The sequence below is a fragment of the Nyctereutes procyonoides genome, unplaced genomic scaffold (genome assembly GCF_905146905.1).
Source record: "Nyctereutes procyonoides isolate TBG_1078 unplaced genomic scaffold, NYPRO_anot_genome, whole genome shotgun sequence".
NCBI classification, from domain to species: domain Eukaryota; kingdom Metazoa; phylum Chordata; class Mammalia; order Carnivora; family Canidae; genus Nyctereutes; species Nyctereutes procyonoides.
Window position 1 is genome coordinate 52,932,475 of NW_026575131.1, and position 21,246 is coordinate 52,953,720.

Genomic DNA, 21,246 nt, shown 5'->3' on the forward strand with positions numbered 1-21,246 from the left:
ACTTCTCCATCTGCCTGTCCCCCGGCTCATGCTCTCTCCCGCTCTCTCTCAAATAGATAAATTAAAAAAAATAAAAAGTCACCTTAAATATATATACTCATTAGAATCTTCTTCAGCCTTAAAAGGAAGGCCATTCTGATAACCTGCTACAACATGAGGACATTATGCTCAGTGAGAGACACCAGCCACAGTAGGATAAATACTATATTAAAAACAGAAAGAAAGAAAAAAAAAAAGCAGCAGAGTAGAGGTTACCAGGGGTCCGGGGTGGAGGAGTAGGGAGTTAGCGTTTAATAGGAACAGAGTTTTGGGACACCTGGGTGGCTCAGTGCTTGAGCATCTGCCTTTGGCTCAGGGCGGGATCCCAGGGTGCTGGGCTCGAGTCCCGCATCAGGCTTCCCCCCCCCCCCGCCCCTCCCTCTGCCTGTGTCTCTGCCTCTCTCTCTCTCTCTCTTTCTCTCTCTCTCTCTCTCTTATGAATAAATAAATAAAATCTTAAAAAAAAAAACAGGAACAGAGTTCCAGTTTTGAAGATGAAAAAGTGGATGGTGGTGATGGTTGCCCAACAATATGACTATAGTTAGTACCACTGAGCTGTACACTTAAAAATAATTAAGACAATATATTTATATGTATTTGACCACAATTTAAAAATTTAAGTCCCTGTGAAACATTCCTCGTAAAAATCAGTGAATCACAAAACAAATAGATCAGCTCCTTCCTCCCCCAACTTCCTGATATAATAACTCTCCTGAGCACAACTGTATCTTTATGGCCGATTTCCGTGAGTTTTCTTGGATATATGTAGACGTGGGAGAAACTACAGTCTTTTCGTATTACTTTAAATATTCTTCCTGCCCCAATCTTGTTTCTTTTTTTTTTTAAAGATTTTATTTATTTATTCATGATAGTTACACAGAGAGAGAGAGAGAGGCAGAGACACAGGCAGAGGGAGAAGCAGGCTCCATGCAAGGAGCCCGACATGGGATTCGATCCTGGGTCTCCAGGATCGCGCCCTGGGCCAAAGGCAGGCGCCAAACCGCTGCGCCACCCAGGGATCCCCCCAATCTTGTTTCTTTCTCCTTTGGGGACTCAAATTACATGCCTTTTAGATCTTCTGATGATAACCCAAAGGTTACTGAGACCGTGCACTTTTTTTTTTTTTGCCCAATTGTGGTAAAACATACAAAACATAAAATTCAGCATTTTAGCCATTTTGAAGTGTGCAACTTAGTAGCTCTAAGTACATTCACAGTGTTGTGCAAATATCACCACTATTTCCAAATGGTACTTTTTTTTTTAAGGTTTTATTTTTAAATAATTTCTACACCCAACTTGGGGCTGGAACTTGCAACCCTGAGATCAAGAGTCACAGGCTCTACCGGCTGGGCCAGCCAGGTACCCCAAAGGCAATTTATTTATTTATTTTTCTTTTTTTTAATAATCTCTACACCCATCATGGGATTCAAACTCACAACCAGATCAAGAATTGCAGGCTTTTCTGTCTGAGCCAGCTGGGCATCCCCCAGATGGCACATCTTTATTCAACCTTTGTTTTTTCTTATTCTTCAATTGGAGTGTTTACTAGTATCTCAGATAGCTTCAAATTTGTTGACTCTTTCATCATCTTCAGTCGCTATCAAGCCCACATATGACTTTGTAATTGCAGGTATTATATTTTTCAGTTTTAGAGTTTACATTTGGTTTGTTTTTCTGCTTTTCTGCCGAGGTTTCTTATTTGTTCATTCAATAGAGCTTTTTTTTTTTTTTTTTCCTTTTTCCCCTTCACATCCTAGACTGTAATACCTGCTGCAAAGTCCGTACCTGCTCTTTACAACATCTGGGTCACCTCATCTGGGTCACCTCACAGGCTAGTCCCTCCCCATTAATTTCCTTCTGTCTTGAGTATGGGTCATCTGGTCTTGTTTCTCCGAAGATCAAGTAATTTGAGGTTGTATTCTGGACAAGATGTATTGTGGAGACTCTGGATTCTGTTGTATTCCTCTGCAGAGCACTGATTTTTTTTTTTAAAGATTTTATTTATTTGAGAGAGAGAGAACACGAGCAGGGGGAGGGACAGAGGTAGAGGGGGAAGTAGACTCCCCATTGAGCAGGGAGCTGGACATGGGGCTCAAAACCAGGACTTCAGGATCATAACCTGAGCTGAAGGTAGGTGGTTAACCAACTGAGCCAGGCAGGTGCCTCTGATTATTATTATTATTATTATTATTATTATTATTATTGGTGAGAGACACAGAGAGAGAGAGGCAGAGACACAGGCAGAGGGAGAAGCAGGCTCCATGCAGGGAACCCGACATAGGACTCAATTCCGGGACTCCAGGATCACACCCTGGGCTGAAGGTGGCACTAAACCGCTCAGCCACCAAGACTGCCCTGATGGATTTCTTTTTTTTTTTTTTAATGAGGTAACTGAAAATAAATAAATAAATAATAAATAAATAAATCAGGTAATTGACCTGTCTAGATTCAAGTTCCAAAGTCTGCTTTCCTCGTGGTGAGTGGCAGGTGAAATCTCTCTTCCTTTCTTTTCACCTTAGCTGGGCTGGTTGGAGTCCACCCTGCTCACTCATGGTTCAGGGCTGCACAAGAGATATACACAGAGTTTTTGTGTAGAATTTGGAACTTCCTTTTTCTGGCTCTCTCCTTTCCTCCATGTCCTGTCCCATTCTTGAACGATTGTGATCTCTCTGGTCTCTTCTCATTTTTCAAGCCAGTTTCTATTTCCAGCAAAGAGCAGTACAAATGGGAAACCCATCCTGTATTGCTCGTTATGCCAGGTATATAGACTCCCCTCCAACTACTGCCCATTTGGGGTCACTCTAGACCCCAGAGCAGTACTGCCCAGTAGAATTTTCCACAAGGATGGACATGTTCCCTATCTGTGCTACTCTGGTGGCCACAAGCCACGTGTGGCCATTGAGTAGAGAAATTTTGCTGTGTGCAACTGAGGAATTGAATTTGGTATTGTATTTCATTTCAGTTCATTGCAGTGGAAATAGCCGCGTGCTGCTGGTGGCTACCATGTGGGACATCACAGCACTGGGGCTTTCAGGTAGTTGTGTTTATGTAGTCCCCAGTTTCTGGTTGCCTCTGAGGGGGCTGGTGTGACGGGGCTGACCCTGCCTTCAGCGGAAGCTGAGCTCTCCTGGTGGTTTTCCATTGCGTAAATGACTATCAGGCCATTAGTGGCTCCTGCATTTGCTTTTATTTTTTTTAACTCTTTGGTTACCACACTGGCCCGCCCATCCAAGTCAATAAGCATAACGTTTCCACCTCTTTTCTCCCCTTTGGTAATATTTTAAAAAGTTGATTAATTTTAGAGAGAGGGAAAAAGCATGAGCTGGAGAGGTAGAGGGAGAGTGAGAAAGGATCGCAGGCAGACTCCAAGGCTGCAGAGCCCCAAGGGGGGGCTCGATGTCACGACACCAAGACCTGAAACCAAGAGTCAGTTGCTTAACTGACTGTGCCACCCTTTGGTAATTTTTTAAATTTAAAAAAAAAAACTGAAAAAAATAAAATAAAAAAACTGGGAGTACCTGGGTGGCTCAGTCGGTTAAGCGTTGACTTTTGATTTCAGCTCAGGTCATGACCTCAGTGTCATGACAATGAGTCCAGCGCCGGACTCTACGCTCGGCATGGAGCCTGCTTAGGCTCTCTCTCCCTCTTCCTCTGGCCCTCCTCCCCCCCCTTAAAAAAAATCTGTCGTAAAATACACATAACCTAAAACTTACCATCTTGACCATTTTTAAGTGCACAGTTCGGTATTGATATATTCCCATTGTTGTGCATCTGCTTCCAGAAGTTTCTGAGCTGCCCAAACTGAGACTCTGTCCCCAGGCAGCACAGACTCCTCTTCCACCTCCCCCCACCCCCAGCACCCACCATCTACTTCCTGTCTCCACGGACGGGGCTACGCTAGGGACCTCCCAGGAGCCCACTCGGACTCCTACAGCGCAGGACTAGCTTCCTCAACTGGACGTCCTGTCCTCAGGGCCCATCGTGGTGTAGCTCCCTCTGCCTTTCAGACTGGCATGTGAGATTTGGTCGTATGGAGTCCCGAGCCTTCTGATCCCCAACTGTTGGACATCAAGATGGATGGACTCTGAAAGGGAAATTCAGGGAGGGATGGCCGTGTTCATTAGCTCGGTTGCGGTGACGATTTCACACGAATGGACATATGTGGGAACACATCGAATCAGGCACTTTAGCCGTGCTGTTTCTTATATGTCCGGGAGACCTCCGCGGCGCTGTATTTTTGTTTTTAGTGTAATAGCGCTAGTGGGCTCCCCTCATCCCCCACCTGTATGCTTGATCAGCCCCTGTGCAGGTAATAGTCAGATCCTGCTGCCCGCCCCGCCCCGCCCCTGCTTGCCTTTGGGACTGACAACTGCTCACTTCCCCTTCAAACTCCAAGACACCCGATCCTCTCTCCTTTCTTGGTCCTTGACACCTCCCTGGTTGACACACACCTCCGAAACATGTTCCCAGACTAGGTGATGCTGGGGACCCAGAGGGTTCTCCCTGGCTCTCCCTGTCCCTCCCTGTCCAGGGGGGCACTCAGAGCCAGCCAGCTCGCTAAGATCCGGGCTGAAGAAAGACCCAGGGGTGGGGTGTGGGGAGGCAGACCAGGCTGGGGAGGGGGCTCTGCTGGGTGCAGGAAAGGCAGAGCTTCTTAAGGAGGAAGTGGAATCTGACCCAGGCCTTGAGAGACCAGTGGAAGCGGACTCACAGAAGCAGGTGGAGGCATTTCAGACAGAAGACACGGCAGGTGCGGGGTCCTGGAGGCTGGTCCGATGGGGGAGGCTCCCACGCATCCCAGCGCATCCCAGCGTCTGAATGTGGGATGGTGCAGGGGCCTGGTGGGGCTGCAGGAGGGAGCAGATTCCATGGGGGGGCCCAAGGCAGCTGCAGAATGCTCCTCATGGCCCCACTGGTGGGTGTTCTATTTGGGGGGTGGTGGCACTGACAGGGGTGGTTCTGAGAAGGTGTAGCCCAGTAGGGTTTGGGGGGGCTGGCTGTGCTAAAGAGCACGGCCAGTGGGCTGGAGATACTGGGGAACCTGGTCCAGCTCACCTAAGCCCCCAAGTCTGCCGAGGGGTGTAGATGTGAAGAAATCATGTGCTGAGGGGCGCCTGGGGGGCTCCATCGGTTAAGCCTCCGACTCTTGATTTCGGCTCCAGTCATGATCTCAGGGTCGTGGGATCAAGTAGGGCTTGATCAAGCCCACGTCAGGCTCCCTGCATGGAGCCTGCTTCTCCCTCTCCTGTGTCTCTGCCTCAATCTCCCTCTCTCTCTCTCTCTCTTTCTCTCTCTCTCTTTCTCATTAATAAATAAATAAATAAAATCTTAAAAAAAAAAAAAAGAACAGAATGAGGAGATGGAATAATACAGAGGCTTCTTTGGTAGTGATCGGAGAAAGAGTGAGCTGAGATGTGAATAATGAGATAGAGCTAGGCACAGGGCTGTGTAGGGGAACAGCACACGCAAAGGCCCTGGGGCAAGAGTGAGCTTAGTGAGGTGGACACAGCACATGCAAAGGCCCTGGGGCAGGAATGAGCTCGGAGAATTAAGAGACCAGCAAGCAGCCATTGCAGTAAGTTGAGTTGGTGGGGTGTGAGAGGGTTTATCAGCAGAACCAGAGTATGGACGGCAGAGGTAGGTCTATTTTTGTAGGTTTTTTAAGTTATTTTTTTCTAATTAAAAAAAAATTTTAATGACATGTTTGTATGTGTTTTTAGAGAGAGAATGGAGAGGGAAAGAGAGAGTCTTAAGCAAGCCCCACGCCCAACACAGGGCTTGATCTCACGACCCTGAGATCATGACCTGCCTTAAATCAGGAGTCGTAACCGACTGAGCCACCCAGACGCCCCCAGAAGTGTGCCTGAATTTGTGGGGTGGGGGTGTGAGGCAGAGCCCTGGACCTGGGGCCCTCCTTGGGCTCTTCACAGGGAGCAGCAGGGTAGCGTCTCCCAGACCTGCTGCGTCTCTGGCCGTTAGCACCCCGTCGGCCCTCTGCTCAGAGAGGTGCTCGGTGGAGGAGCCACGGCCATCCGGGGCAGACGGTGCAGGGGTGGCTGTGGTTATCTACACACACACCCCACTTAGCACATCATGTGTTCCCTGCCTGGGCCTCCAGCCGCAGAAGTCAGGTGACCCCCGGCAGCAGGCCAGGCTGCAGGAGCCCGGAGAGTGTGTGCTTGTGTGTGCATGCGTGCATGTGTCCCTGTCCGTCCCTGGGCAGCCCAGACATCTGGAGTCTGAATTTATTTCCTTTTTCCTCAACCTCGGGCAAGGCCTGCAACGTCCAGCTAGATTTAAAATAAAACAAACCTCTGTGCACAGCCCTGCTCTGCCGGGCAGCGCTGGGCGTTCGGGGAGCAGCGGGGGTCCAGCGCGCTCACTCAGGCCCCTGAGGGGGACAGCGATCCTCTGCTCATCCCTCCTCCCCATATCAACACAAAGCCCTAATCTCCCTCTCCCGGTCTGAGGGTATTTTTAGCCACTAGGAAGGATTATCAGAATCTGGCTCCCAGGTGGCAGGGGCAGGGCTGGGCTCAGGGCCAGCCAGCGAGGCTTCAAGACACAGTGGCCTCGCAGGGGGACTGGGAGCAGGGCAGGGGTTATGGGGATGTAGGCTCGGGCTCAGGCTGGCTGGGCTGGACCAGCCACTCACACACTTGGGGACTCTCCGAACAACCCCTTGGTGGCCCCGGCCAAGCGCAGCCTGAGTTCATTCGCTACAGCCGAGGTCAGGGAGGTTCTGGGAAGAACCATCCAGAACCTGCTGCGGGCCAGCATCCCTCTTCCCCAGATGCCCCTCCTCCCACCCTGCCCTCCCTGCTGCTGACGACACGTAAGTGGGGTCCTAGTTAGTGCTCAGCGCCCCACCCCGTGGGGAGAGGGTCATTGTTATCCGTACAGATGAGGCACCAGAGGCCCCGGAGCGGCCTGGTCGCCTGCCTGAGGCTGTGTGGCTGATGAGCAGGGAAGGGGGATGCAGGAGTCATAGTTGCGATGCCAGCGTGCGGTGTCGTGAGCTGGCCCAGCCTCCTGGGCCCACCCAGTAGTTGGGAAAAACAGGCGGTGCGGCTGTACCTGTTTTCCAGACGGGGCCGCCAGGGCCCAGGGTGGCAGTGAGCCATAGGAAGCGAGTAGAGGAGCTGGAGGCCCCCAAAGAGCAAAAGGAAAATTGAGGAATGGCACCCTGAACCTCCTTCCTTCCCATGGCCTGGGGTGGGGGAAGGCGTGTGTTGGGAGGTCACATGGGCGTGCGAGGGAAGCTTGTGCCTGGCTGGCCGTGAGTGCCTGGTAACAGCTGCACCTGAGCCCCGCCTGTGTGCCAGGCCTCGCCTAGGTGCTCCCTATGCAGGGCCTCTGGCTTGTGAGGGGGACGGGCACCTGTCCCACCAACATGTGGGTGGAGAAAGTGAGGCCCACCCCCACCCCAGGACTGGGAGTCCTGCAGCTGGGACTCGGCCCGTCTGCTGGGCCTCAGACCCCGTTTTCTTCTCATCCCGTAGTGTCTCTTTGTCAAGAGGGTGAGTGGCTGGGAGGGGGACAGACAGTTCAGAGAACAGCTTCCAGGGCTGAGACCTCTGCAGTCAAGGTGGGTCAGAAAGGGCTGGGCTTGCTTCAGTTGAGGGGACTGGGGTTCCAGGCTGGACATGCTTCCTTCCTTCTCCACCCCCACCCCCCCAACAGTCTCCAAAAAAAACTTCATGACTCACTCCCAACCTCACGGTGAGTGAAGCAGGGCTGGGGGAGTGTGCTTTAAACTAAATCCAAGGTGGTGGCAATCGGGAGGTGCCTCCTGGAGGAGGTGACAAAATGAACTGAGTTTTGAAGAATGCATGGGAGTTTGCCAGACAGCCAAGGAAGGAGTGTGAGCCCTGTGGAGACCGAGCCCTTGCCTGCTGCCCTCACTGTTTAGTGTCCTCAGCACCCAGCACAGGGCAATAAATATTGGATATGGGCATTCTGGGCAGAGGGCACAGCTGGCTGTGTGAAACCCTATGGTGTGGCGGGAGCAGACGGTGTCAGGCCATGGATAGTGGGCTTGGAAGCTGTGACATCAGCGGAGGCCCGAGATTGGAAGATGCCGTTGCCCCTGTGTGTTCCCTCCTGTCTCTGAAGCTCATCATGATTTGGAAGCACCACCTGGAGTTGGGGGGACGAACATGGGCTTGGGGGCCTGGATCCCTGGGGACCTGCTTGGGCTCTGGCTGGCTGGGGGCTTTCCTGGGGCTCCCCACGTGTTTCCATCTGTGCTGGGCCTGGGGAGGGGGAAGGAAGGTCTGCTGGGCGAGCGGGGAAGGCGGCTGAGGAGGAGGCTGGACATGCCCTGCAGTGGGTGGGGCTCTGGTTGGGAGGCGGGGAATGCCAGGCTCGGCGTGTGTGTGCACGGGATCAAGCCATCCTTGCCTGCTAGCGAGGACGGTTTCTCCTAGAGCCATCAACCACCCAGGCGGGAGTCCCTGCTTGCATCTGTCCATTCTCTCTGGGCCATCGGAGCCTTGTGGCTCTAGACGACCCACGGTCACACACCCTGGACCATTTGTCAAGCTGCTGCCACTGTAGTCACCTCGCTGACTGCCACAGGCCCCACGGTGTGGTCTGCGGGCTGCTCTTTCACCCCCACACTTCCCTGGGCCATTCCACACATCCCCATGGACCTGCACATCGGCCACATGCTGGCTCTGAGACTTGCACTCTGGGAATTCTTCTTTTTTTTGTATCTGACTTGTGATAGTGCGATGTAGAATAAGAAATACGTTTTTGGGGCAGCCCCGGTGGCACAGCGGTTTAGCGCCGCCTGCAGCCCAGGGCGTGATCCTGGGGACTCTGGATCGAGTCCCACGTCGGGCTCTCTGCATGGAGCCTGCTTCTCCCTCTGCCTGTGTCTCTGCCTCTCATTCTCTCTCTGTGTTTCTATGAATAAATAAATAAAATCTTTTTAAAAAAAAAAAGAAATACGTTTTTGTCCCTGGTCATGCACAGAGCTCCTGAAACCCTTAGAATTTCCTATGATAAGAGTGATCAAGGTGTCTTTTGTTAGGGTAAGGTGGTGATTTTTGGAAAGGCCCAGGGTCACCCGAGGAAGAGGGCAGGTCACTCGTCAGGGAAAGCAATCGTGGATAGAGGGTGGAACCAGTCAGTGCCACCCCCTCCCGCCTCCAGGGAGGGGACAGGGGCTGCAGGTCGACTTCATCATCAGTGATCAATGATTGAATCAAGCCTGCCTTTGTAATGAGTCTCCTTGAAACCCCAAAGGGCAGGGTTCAGAGAGTTTCCTGGTTGGTGCGCGCATGGAAATTTGGGGAAAGTCATGCGCGTGGACGTAGCACCCCTCCCCTACACCTTGCTCTCTACGTCTCTTCCGTCGACTGTTCCTGACCGAGTTGTGTCTTTTTGTAATAAAACTTTGTGATCGGGGCGCCTGGGTGGCTCCGTGGTTGAGTGTCTGCCTTTGGCTTCTGTCGTGATCCTGGGGTCCTGGGATCAAGTCCCCCATCAGGCTCCCTACAGGGAGCCTACTTCTCTGTGTGTCTCTTATGAATAAATAAATAAAATCTTAAAAAAAAAAAAACTTTATCATCTAGTAAGTGAAATGTTTCTGAGTTCTGTGAGCCACTCCAGCCAAGTACTCAAACCCAAGGAGAGGGTCCTGGGAACCCCTGATTGACACCCAGTTGGTCAGAAGCATAGGTGACAACGATTTAATTTGGACACATATGGCAGCTGGCCAGTGACAGAGGACTGAGCCCTTAACCTGGGGGCTCCCACGCTGTGTCCAGGTAGAGTGTCGGAACTGAGTTGAGCTGTAGGATAGCCGGCTGGCATCGTGGGGTCGGGGAGAGGCCCACCCGTGGGAAATGGAATCAAATTCGTAGACTTTAAAAATGCAGACGCTTTAAGTTGCAGAGAGAGAAGGGCCCGCATCATAGATGCATAGCCCAGTGAATTTTCTCAACCAGAATAGCACCTGGATCAGGAGACAGAACATGCCAGCCCCAGGCAACCCTACAGGGCCCCTCTGGTCACTGCCTGTCCCCAGAGCAGCCTCCTGTCCGATGTCCAGCAATGTGGTAGGTGGAATTAAGCCTACCCAGGACCCTTAAAGGTACCCACATCCTAGTCCTGGAGCTTCGTGTGACAAAGAGGAGTAGAGGTTGCTGGTCAGCTGACATTGAGATGGGGGCTGACCCCAGATTCCCTAGTGTCATCACAAGGGCCTTTATAAGAGGGAGGCAGGAGGTCAGAGAGACAGTGATGTTGGCTTTGGAGACAGAAGGCGGGAGTGCAAGTGGCCTCTCGAAGCCAGAAGAGGCAGGAAGGGATCCCCCCTGGAGCTCCCGAAGGAGCACAGCCCCTCCCAACCTCCCAGCAAGACCCCTTCCAGACTCCGGCCCCCCAGAACTGTGAGAGAAGAAAGCTGCATTGTTGTAAGCCCCCACATGAGTGGGCACGTGCGACAGTGGCCACGGGAAACTAATGCCAGCCTCCTAGGTTGGTCTTGCCTGCTGTTGAACTTTATAAAAATGGAACCCGATGGGTGTGCTTCCCTCCCTCTGGCTCATATCTTGAGGGTGTTCAGTTCTTGGGGGCTCTGCCTCCAAGATATCTCTGCAGGGGTGCCTGGCTGGTTCAGTCGGAAGAGCGTGGGGCTCTTGATCTCCAGGTCGGGTCATGAGTTCAAGCCCCATGCTGGGTGTAGAGAAAATAAATAAATAAATAAATAAATAAATAAATAAATAAATAAATAAATAATCAATCAATCTAACTAACTAACTTACTTAAAAAACAAAGAGTCTCTAGAAACGTGCCCCTCCTCTCCACCCCCTCCCGGGGGAGAGCACCTCCTTGCGGCCTCCCGAAGGCCACTTCCCACGTGGCCGCCAACACCCCACGGCTTGTCTCCTCATCTAAAATAAAACCAAGGGCCACAGAAGCTCCAGACTCCATGAGTGGAAGTGGAAAATGGTACAGCTACCCCCAGAACACAGTCTGGCTGTTGCTTATGAAGTCAAACAGGCAGCCGCCCGGGGATCTAGGAATTCCACTCCTGGGGGTTGACCCAGTGGGTGTGAACATTCATAACAGCTTTGCTCAAAATCACCCCAAAGGAGAAGCATCCCGATTGCTCATCAACAAGAAGGCAATAACCTATTGTGGTATATTTATATGTATCCATGATTTAGTAATAATAATAATAATAATAATAAAGCAGTAGCAGCAGCTACCGGTAGACCCCATGACGTGACTGCATCTCAGAAACATTACACGGAGTGAAAGTAGCCAGACACACACACACAAAAAAAAGCCAGACACAAAGATGGGGGGTGTGATTCCATGTATGTGAACTTCTAGCACAGACCATAAATATGCGGTGGAAACAAAGCTCGGAACAGAGGGTACCTTTAGGACGGGGAGATGGAGATTGACCAACAAGGGACACGACAGCTTTGTGGAGGGACGAGAATGTTCGTGGCTAGAGGCTGCATCACGCAGGGACCTGCATTTGTCCGAACTCGGCTGCTGTACCCTTAAGGATTTATGCATTTCGCTCTAGTAAATTTTACCTTGAAAGGGGAAAAAAGAAAACCCATTAGCAAATATTGAAGCCTAGCTAATGATCTGCATGCTGAAATATTTAGAGGTGATGGGGCTCGATGTCTGCTGCTTTTTTTTTTTTTTTGGTAAGATTTTATTTATTCATGAGAGACAGAGAGAGAGAGAGAGAGAGCAGGCTCCTTGCAGGGAGCCTGATGTAGGACTCGATCCCAGGACCCCGGGATCATGCCCCGAGCCGAAGGCAGACACTCAACCGCTGAGCCACCCAGGCGTCCCTTGATGTGTGTTGCTTACTTTAAAAATGCATCCAGAAAAATAAGATGGCCTGATGAGGGGGGATGGAGGGGAGGATGGATGCGCTGGCCGATGTGCAATAGAGCAGATGAGCAAACTGTGGACAGTAGGCCTCAGTGGTGGGTTGTGGGTGTTCCCTGTAAATTCTTTCGGCTTTTCTGTGGGTTTGAAATTTTTAATCATGCATGTTGGGGGAAGTCATCCAGATTCCTCCCTGAAGCCCACAGGCCCTGCATGACCTGCCCCTGTCCCTCTCCTTCCTCTCTCCCCATCACTCATTCTGCTCCAGCCACAGGGGTGTCTTGCTGCTCCCCCAACACTCTGAGCTCAGTTCTGCCTCAGGGACTTTGCACCTGCTGCTCATTTCTCTGAAAGTCCCTCCCTACCACCCCTTTTCTCTTCTGCATAAACCCAGGCCTTCCTTGTCTCCAGGTCTCTGCTCAGATGGCACCTCCTTAGGCTTTCATTGGTCACCCCATTTAAAATCATGGTACCCTGCTTATTTTCTAGCAGGCCCCAGCACACAGTGTCATTTCATTTATGAATCTGTTTACTTGTGTGGTGGCTGCCCCCCCCCTCCCCACCGCTGGGCTGAGAGCTCCATGGGGATAGGAATGTGTCTGCTTTTTTCCCTGCTGTGTCCCCAACACCTAGCCACATGCTGGCATAAGTCAATCAGAGAACACCTCATGGATGGATGGTTGGACAGATGGACAGCTGGGTAGGCGGATGGATGGATGGATGGATGGATGGATGGATGGATGGATGGACAGGTAGCCAGCTGGGCAGGTGAATGGATGAAATAACATGACAGGATGGATGGATAGATGGATGACTGGTGGGTGGGTTGGCTGGTAGGCGGTTGGAGGGACAGATGGACAGAAAATGAGTGGAGGAACAGACAGGTAGATCAGCAGGTAAGAAGATGGATGGATGGATGGATGGATGGATGGATGGATGGGCAGGCAGGTGGATGATGGACAAACAAGTGGGCAGGCGGATGGATGAACAGAGGATGGGCTGGATGGATAGATGGATGACTGGTGGGTGGATTGGCTGGTAGATGATTGGAGGGACAGATGGTTGGACAGACAATGAGTGGATGGACAGACAGATCAGCAGGTAAGAAGGTGGATGGAGGGACGCCTGGGTGGCTCAGTGTTTGAGCATCTGCCTTTGGCTCAGGGCATGATCTCGGAGTCCCGCATCGGGCTTCCAGCATGGAGCCTGCTTCTCCCACTACCTGTGTCTCTGCCTCTCTCTGTCTCTCATGAATAAATAAATAAAATGTTAAAAAAAAAAAAAAAGGTGGATGGATGAGGTGGGATGGATGGATGAGATGGGACTGATGGACAGATGGATGGATGTAAGGACAAATAAACATCCCGAGTGGGGACCAGTGTGGGGGTGGATCACTTAAGATCTTGGGGGGGGGCAGAGCTGCTGGGGCTCCTCAGGACGGCGCTGGAGAGCTTTCATGCCCTGCCTGCCGCTCCAGGGACCTGGCGGGCCCGGCCACACACTGGGCTCTGCGGCAGAGCCTCGTGGCAGGCGGTGCCGGCGTTCACGCCTGGGAGGATGGCCAGGGAGGGAATTGCGGGTTTCCTCAACTTTGGCATCTTTGGGCTGCGCTGGGGACACCTCCCCATGGTGTGGGAGACCTTCCCGGACGCTTGGGAACCCGAGCTTACGCCCCCCGTCAGCCAGTCTCGTAACTTCTAGCTGCCTTTTTTATATCCATAAGGTGCCAAATAATGAGTGTTTCCACGAGGTGTGCTTTGAGGGTAGCAGGCACCGGGGCAGCCCTTTGTGGGCCTCATCAGGCTGGGCTGACGGGTGGGCTGCTGTCCCCGTTGGACACATGAGCTTGCGGTTCAGAGTGGTCGGGTCACTTGCCCGAGGGCACACAGCGCAAGTCTGTCCTTGACACGGGCAGTCATAAAGCCGAGGTCACCAGGCACTGGGGAGGGGTGGGTGGGGATGGGGGGGTCCTCCCGCATGCCGAGCTCCTGCTAACCGGACCCTGTGCCCACAGGATGTGGTCCAGCCTCAGCGAATGGTTCTGGCAGGACAGGTTCTGGCTCCCACCCAACAACACGTGGGCTCTCCTGGAGGACCGGGATGGCCTGGTCTTTGCTCACCCCCGGGACTTGCTGGCAGCCCTGCCCCTGGCGCTGGCCCTGGTGGTCATGCGCTTCACCTTCGAGAGGTGAGTGTCTGCATCATTGCCACTCCCAGGGGGTGCGGTGCTCACCCCGAAGCCTGTGTGGCTTTGTCCTGGGTGGAGCCTGGCTGGGAGCCCCCGTGCCTTCCCCGGCCCCCCTGGAGCTGCTGCCGCCCACACTCGTCCAGCCTCTGATGGCTGGGCTGCGGTCACGCACTAGGCTGGGTGTGCCAGCGTCGTCAGCGAATGGGTGGAAGCCCCAGGGGGCAGGTCCTTGCTCTGCTGACCAAGGATGGCTCTGCGGAGGCCACTGAGCAGAGGAACTCTTGCCCACTCGCTCCTGCCTCTCTCCTGTAGGCTGGGCCCCTCTAGCCCACCCCGACCCCCTTGGAGCCCTTAGCCCCCCTTAGGCCCCCACTTGGGGTCCCTGGCTTTGTCCTGCCCTGACCGCAGGGACATGGGAGCTTCGTGCATCTTGCTTGGTCTCTCCATTCCTGAGGATTGCCCTGGATACAGGCTGACCCAGGGCACCCAGGGAAGACCCATGAGGTGGTATTTCTTTGACACCAACCACCCCCCTCCCTGAACGCCTGCCCCAGGCTCACCGTTGCTCTGAGCTGCGTCTTAACTCAGGTCTCGGTGCGACCCCGTGAGGCGGGACTGTCATGGTCCCCGTTTTACAGATAGGAAATGGAGGCACAGAGAGGTCAGGGGCCTGGCCTGTGGTCACACAGGGGGTAGGTCATCTGGGACCGAGGCTTTGCCTGAGGGATTCTAAGGGGCCCAAGTCCGTCAGGATTGTAAGGGTGAGTCCCCACCTTTCCCGCAGGGCGGGGAGGGCGCGAGACTGTGCCCGGGTTCCCTACTGCAGCCTGGGGTTGGGGGGGAGTGTATTTAACTGATGGCTTCATCAGACGTTAGTTACCACATCCTGCCCCTTCTCCTTTCAAAGGGCCGTGGGGCTTAGATAGCCTTTCCCGGGTTGAAGGCAGAGGTTTTTGCCATTTTTTTTTTAAAGATGGTATTTATTCATGAGAGACACAGAGAGAGAGACATAGGCAGAGGGAGAAGCGGGCTCCCTGTGGGGGCCTCGATCCCAGGACCCCAGGATCACGACCTGAGCCGAAGGCTCTCAACCACTGAGCCATCCAGATGCCCTGGTTTTTTGTTTGTTTGTTTAAAGATTTTGTTTATTTATTCATGAGAGACATACAGAGAGAGAGGCAGAGACACAGGCACAGGGAGAAGCAGGCTCCCTGCAGGGAGCCCGACGTGGGACTCGATCCCAGGACTCCGAGATCACGCCCTGGGCTGAAGGCAGGTGCTAAACCGCTGAGCCACCCGGGCTGCCCGATGCCCTGGTTTTTGCCATTTTTAAAATAAATCTTGGGCCAGTCTGCTCCTGCCTTGTTCTGTCACCTTGGGCGCCTCTCTGGCCTGAGCCTCAATGTACCCATCAGGACAGTAGGGACCTTGACGAGAGTGAAATGAGCCAGCACGTACCGTGGACTTGCACCCCTGCTTGGCAGGTGTAAGCACTTGGTAAACGACAGCCCTGTCCTCCTCTGCTCCCCGTTGTGATGGAGTCTGGAATGAGTTCCCTGGGCTGCCCCGAACCTCAGTTTCCCCAAATGAAGGGTGACGTTGGGATGCTGGCTATGCAGTTCCGTCCGGACGCCTGGCCCTGGGGGCCCCCGGTGATGGGCCGGGGATCGGGCTCCTCCACCTGTCCACACGGGGAGAAGGTGCAGCCGGCGTGAGGGCCCGGAGCACCATGAGACGGGCAGTGAGGGGACTCTCATTCCCGTCTGGGACTGTGTGGAGCTCCCCGGGACCCCGAAAGTTAACCTGCACATCCCCACCCTGAAGACCCACCGCCCAGCTGTCTTTCTTGGGTTCGGTCCCGATGCAGCAGCCAGGCCACCCCACCAGGCTCCCAGCGTCCCACTTGGCCCCTCTGAGCCTCGGTCTCCCCACCGGGATTGACAGGCTGTCTCCCCTGAACCCAGATTTGTTGGCCTGCCCCTGAGCCGGTTGCTAGGTGTGCGAGATCAGGCCAGGAAGCCGGTGAAGCCCAATGCCACTCTGGAGAAATACTTCCTCACGAAAGGGTGGAAGCCCAAGGAGGTGAGAGGCCCCCCCATGCCCCCCTCCATCGCCATCGGCCTGCACAGCCCCCTGTGGGTGGGGCCCAGTTGTCAGGAACAGGGAAAGCCCGGGGCAGTCTCTGCACCCCCACAGTGCTCCTGTCCTGCCCCCCACCAGCCATGACCCCCGCGAGCCATCCCAGCTGTCAGGGGGACAGATCCTGGGCCAGGTGCAGGGGGAGCAGGGAGGCCTCTGGGGCGACCAGAGCAGGCCTGTGACCCCTCCCCGTTGCTGTCCGCAGGCAGGGCCCTCTCCCTCCCTTGTCAGCCTCCCTCTGCACGTAGGGTAGGAGGCAAGGCCTCCGCGGAGCCACTGTTCTGGAAGGGTATAGAATAAAGCTCTGTGGGGGAGGAGGCTGGCCCACCCCCAGCCCCATTCTTAGCCCCAGTCCCCACCAGCCACCTGCCTCTCCTGTGAGCAGGGCCGGTTTTCATGTGGTCTGTTTGGGGGGCCACCCCCCACCCCCATGGGCCTCTCTACTTCTCATGTCCATAGGTAGACAGTCCTACAGGCGAGGTCTGGGGTGGGAGTGGGGGTACACAGCTGGGTCTCATCTGTCCTGGGACAGGGTCAGGGAGCCCTGGGTGACCCTCCCCCCTCCCCCCAGCCCCAGATGGCCCTCCTCGCTGCCCAGTGCGGCCTGACGCTACAGCAGACCCAGCGCTGGTTCCGGAGGCGCCGGAATCAGGACCGGCCCTGCCTGACCAAGAAGTTCTGTGAGGCCAGGTGAGCCCAGGGCGGGCCAATTTGAGGGGGGGCCCTGGGGGTGCAGGGGGAGGGCCCCTCCGGCCGCTGCCTCATGGGCTCCCTCCCCGACCGCAGCTGGAGGTTTAGCTTCTACGCCTGCGCCTTCTTTGGTGGCCTGTCGATCCTCTACCACGTGAGTGTCCCCAGTGCTGGTGCCCTGGGCCTGGACTGGGGGGGGTGGGTGGGGTGGGGGTGGAGGGGCTCTGGCAGAGGAGGGCGCATGTGCAGAAGCCGGGAGAGCACTTGGAGAGGTCACGGCAGGCGTCCATCTAGGTGCCAGTGGAGGACTTGCTGTGTGTGGGAGCGGGGGTCGGAGTGAGAGCAGCCTGGGGAGCCCCCCTGCCCCCACAGGGTAGAGGGCAGGGCTCTGACCTTTGGGCAGCCTCAGACTCCACATCCCCGCAGGAGTCGTGGCTGTGGAGGCCGGAAATGTGCTGGGACAATTACCCGGTTCAGGTGAGTGGCACGTGGGGGGCTTGCAGGCTGGGGGAGTGGGGGGGGGTCAGACTTCCTTCAGCCACCTGGACATCACACGATTCCTGAGTTCCACTCCGTATTTCTGCCTCCTCTGTGTAAGGGAAGGGGGTTAGACGCCAGGCAACTCAGAGCGGGAGCTGCCACATAACCACTGCCCTTGACTACCCCCGGGGACAGGGAGCTCACCCCTTCTTCACTCACTGGGATTCCAGGGTCCTGGTTTTGAGCAAACAGGGAGGGGCCCTGAGCCATGAGGGCCCCGGGGGAGCCTCCCCGCCCGCAGCTAACCTGGCCCGCACCCCGCAGCCCCTGAAGCCGGCCCTGTACTGTTGGTACCTCCTGGAACTGAGCTTCTACATCTCGCTGCTGATGACGCTGCCCTTTGATGTCAGGCGCAAGGTGAGACCAGGCGGAGAATCTGGCTGGGAAGCGAGGCCCTGGGGGAGTTGTGACCCAGTCTCCCACGGGGAGGGGTGGCCTCACCCCAAACTCTCAGACCCCCTCGCCCTCCCCCCTAGTGCCTCAGATGGGAGACCCCGGGTCCACAAGGTGCAGGTGGGCTACCCCTCCCCTGCCTCACCGCCCAGCCTCATCCCTGCGTGACCCACCCTCTCCCGCAGGACTTCAAGGAGCAGGTGGCGCACCACTTCGTGACCATCATCCTGATCAGCTTCTCCTACAGCTCCAACCTGCTGCGCATCGGCTCCCTGGTGCTGCTGCTGCACGACGCCTCCGACTACCTCCTGGAGGTGGGCCTGGCCCCGCCTGACCCCTCCCCTGCAGGGAGGCCCCGCCCCTGCCCACCTCCACGAGGCTCCACCTCCACGGGGCCCCGCCCCCTTCTGGCCTCCAGGGAAATTAAGTTTCTCACGCCCCCTCCCAGAGGCAAACTGCTTCACCTTTCTAGGCAGTTCCTGGAGAGGAGGCCCTGCCCTTTCGCAGCATCCTCCTTCCCACCAGCTCCACCAGCCCCACCCCCCCTCACCGTTGGCCTGAGGCCGGTTCTCTGCTGCCCTCCCCAGGCCGGTAAGATGTTCAATTACACGCCCTGGAGGAAGGTGTGCGACACCCTCTTCATCGTCTTCTCCTTGGTCTTCTTCTATACTCGCCTCGTGCTCTTCCCTACGCGGTGAGTCTCCCCTCGGGTCGGTTGGGGCGCAGGGTGGGTGTGTCTGAGATCCAGCCCTGCCTCATCCTCAGTTTCCTGACTCACGGAGTCGGGCGGTGTGTGGGGGAGGCTTCCAGGCTTCCTGGTACTGGGCACAGTGAATGCAAAGGCCCAGTGGTGGGAGAGGCAGAAATCTGGACTCAGACATTCTCCACATAGAGGAGGAGGCAGGGTTCAGGCACCTGCTCACTAAAGTCTTTGCCCAGTCGGTTTGCTGAGCCTCTCACAGCAGAGGGAGCAACATGAAGATCGCTTGGTCAAATGGAGCGGATATGGGTGGGTGGGTGGGTGGGGACCATAATAAATAAGGTAAACAAATAGCATATAAAGCATGAGAGAGTGATGTGCTGAAGAGAAAATGAGGTCAGGAAGGGCACAGGAAGTGTGTAGGTAGTTGGAATTAGGGTGGTCAGCGAAGATATCACTGACGGCATTCACACAGCCTGGAGGGAGAGAACCGCACTGAGCCTAGGGGAAGAGTGGTCCAGGCAGCAGGCACAGCATGTGCAAAGTCCCTGGGGCAGGACTAGGCTTGGTGTGGAGGTACAGCAAGGAGGCCCATGTGGCTGGAGCCCAGTGAGCGAGGTGGGGTAGGGAAGAGGGGACAGGGCAGGTCGTTGGGGGCTTTGGGGGCCTCAGGGAGGACATAGGCTTTTACCCCAGTGAGGAGGGAGCCCTGGAGGGCTGTGGGCAGAAGAGGGACAGACCCGGCTCACAGGTGCCCTCTGGTGACTGCTGGGGAATAGCTGGTGAGAGGCCGGAACAGGAACTGGCAAGGGGGGCAGCGGAGCTCGGCAGGTGGGGTGGAGGAGACTGTGCTGGGCCACGTGAAGTGCTGTGACCAGTGGAGCTGGACCAGTGCAGGTGACAGGTGGGTACCCTCAGGGTCACTTGAGGGTCACGAAATGGGTCTGAGCTCAGAGTTGCTGCTTGAGGAACAAGAGCTCAGCTCTGGCTGTGCTGATTTGAGGGGTCTGTGGAGACCCCAGAAATGTCAGGAAGGAGGCAATGGGTACACCAGCCTGGGCTTCTGGAGAGAGGCGTAAATGTGCAGAGTTCGCGCCACAAGATTAGATGGGGCCACAGGGGGCCAGGTGCGGACAGAGCCCTGTCCCCGAGCCCCCTGATATTTGTCAGTCAGGGGACCCTGTGGAGGCCCCAAAGCCATTTGGGGGCGCATCGGGGAGGGCGGGCCAGCTGGCTGAGCAAGGCTCGTCACTGATGATCCCACCGGCAAGCTGGGGGCCGGCGGGGGGTGGGAGAGCTCACTGCCGGGGCTCTGAGGACAGAAGAGAAAGTGTGAAAGAACACCCAGAGGAGCAGCTGGGCCTCTGAGCATCCCCTTGGGGTTCCAGGTCATTGACGACCAGTCAGGAAGCTGTGAGTTCTAACAACTTAATGTGACCCGGTGAGGAGAGGGGCTTAAATGCCCAGCTAAAGAGCATCGCTGTCACTCACTCAGGAGTGGGGTGGGCAGAGGGAGCCATGGAAGGTTCTGGAGCAAGGAGGGCCACACAAGTGAGAGGAGCTGCAGCCGCTGGTGAAGCCCCTCCTTTGGGTCCTGCCCCATCCCCCGCTGTAGGATCCTCTACACCACGTACTACGACTCCATTGCCCAGTGGGACACCTTCTTCGGCTACTACTTCTGCAACGCTCTCCTGATGGCGCTGCAGCTGCTGCACGTGTTCTGGTCTTGCCTCATCCTTCGCATGATCTACAGCTTCGTGAAGAAGGGCCGGGTAGGGCCGGGGAGGGGTGGCCGGCATGTGCCTCCCTGTGGGCCCCCCCATCCCCTCCCACGCCTCATGCCCCCCGCCCCCATTCCCCAGATGGAGAAGGATGTCCGCAGCGACGTGGAGGAGTCCGATTCCAGCGACGGCGAGGTGGCCCAGGAGCACCTGCTGCTGAAGAACGGCGCTGCTCACAGGCCCGGCGTGGCCCCCGCCGACGGTCCCCGGAGCCGGCTGGTGGGGCGGGTGGCCAACGGGCACACTGCGACCACATAGCCAGCCCAGGATGGCCTCGAGGGCCTGCCCCCTGTGCTCTGGGGCTTGGATTTGTGGGGCTGCTGGACTGGAGGCTCTGGAGACAGGGACAGCCCTCCCCCAGGGTCAGGAGGAGGGCGGATGATCTGTCTCCAGCCCCCTCAATGCCTTCCCTCCCATCCCCTCCCCTCCCCCCTTCTTCTCCCCTCCCCCCCTTCTCCTCCCCTCCCCTCCCCTCCCCTCGGGCACCTGGACAGAGCTCGGGAGGGTGGGCAGCAGGTCGATGCTGCAGCTCTCCAGAGCCACCTCCAGGCTGAAAGGCATCCAATAAAACTTGAACGGAGCCACATTCTCTTGAGAGCTATGTCCCTGTTCTAGTTCCTCCTCCATCCCTGGAGGCCCCCAGGGGACTCTAATTACACTCCCATCTGCCCCCAGGGACTCAGCAAGCAGTGGAGATGCCCCCCCCAACCTCCCCAGGTGAGTCCCTGGCTCCCAGCTGACACTGCAGCCAAGCCACCTCTTTCCAACACAGGGCAGCCTTGGGCGAGCCACGCGCAGCCCCAGCTTACAGGTGACACGGTACAGGGCTCACATATGTCAGAGGCTGGCAGCCACTGCTCAAGGCTGCAGAATTCTGCCCCCCCACCCCTGCCCCCAGAGGGGAAAAA

General features: G+C 55.7%; 1 protein-coding gene across 2 annotated transcripts in view; it reads left to right on the forward strand.

Annotated features, from left to right (window-relative positions):
- CERS4 (ceramide synthase 4) overlaps positions 1–20,924 on the forward strand; it is a 31,630-nt gene extending 10,706 nt beyond the window's left edge. For both annotated transcript variants that reach the window (XM_055343577.1, XM_055343578.1), the window contains exons 2-11: positions 13,922–14,095; positions 16,060–16,177; positions 16,806–16,924; positions 17,021–17,078; positions 17,351–17,401; positions 17,729–17,821; positions 18,043–18,171; positions 18,445–18,551; positions 20,173–20,329; positions 20,420–20,924. In XM_055343577.1, coding sequence (XP_055199552.1) covers positions 13,923–14,095; positions 16,060–16,177; positions 16,806–16,924; positions 17,021–17,078; positions 17,351–17,401; positions 17,729–17,821; positions 18,043–18,171; positions 18,445–18,551; positions 20,173–20,329; positions 20,420–20,596 — 1,182 coding nt within the window. In that variant the 5' untranslated portion in view covers position 13,922 and the 3' untranslated portion in view covers positions 20,597–20,924. The remainder of the gene's footprint in view (positions 1–13,921; positions 14,096–16,059; positions 16,178–16,805; positions 16,925–17,020; positions 17,079–17,350; positions 17,402–17,728; positions 17,822–18,042; positions 18,172–18,444; positions 18,552–20,172; positions 20,330–20,419) is intronic.
- Positions 20,925–21,246: the final 322 nt, after the last annotated feature.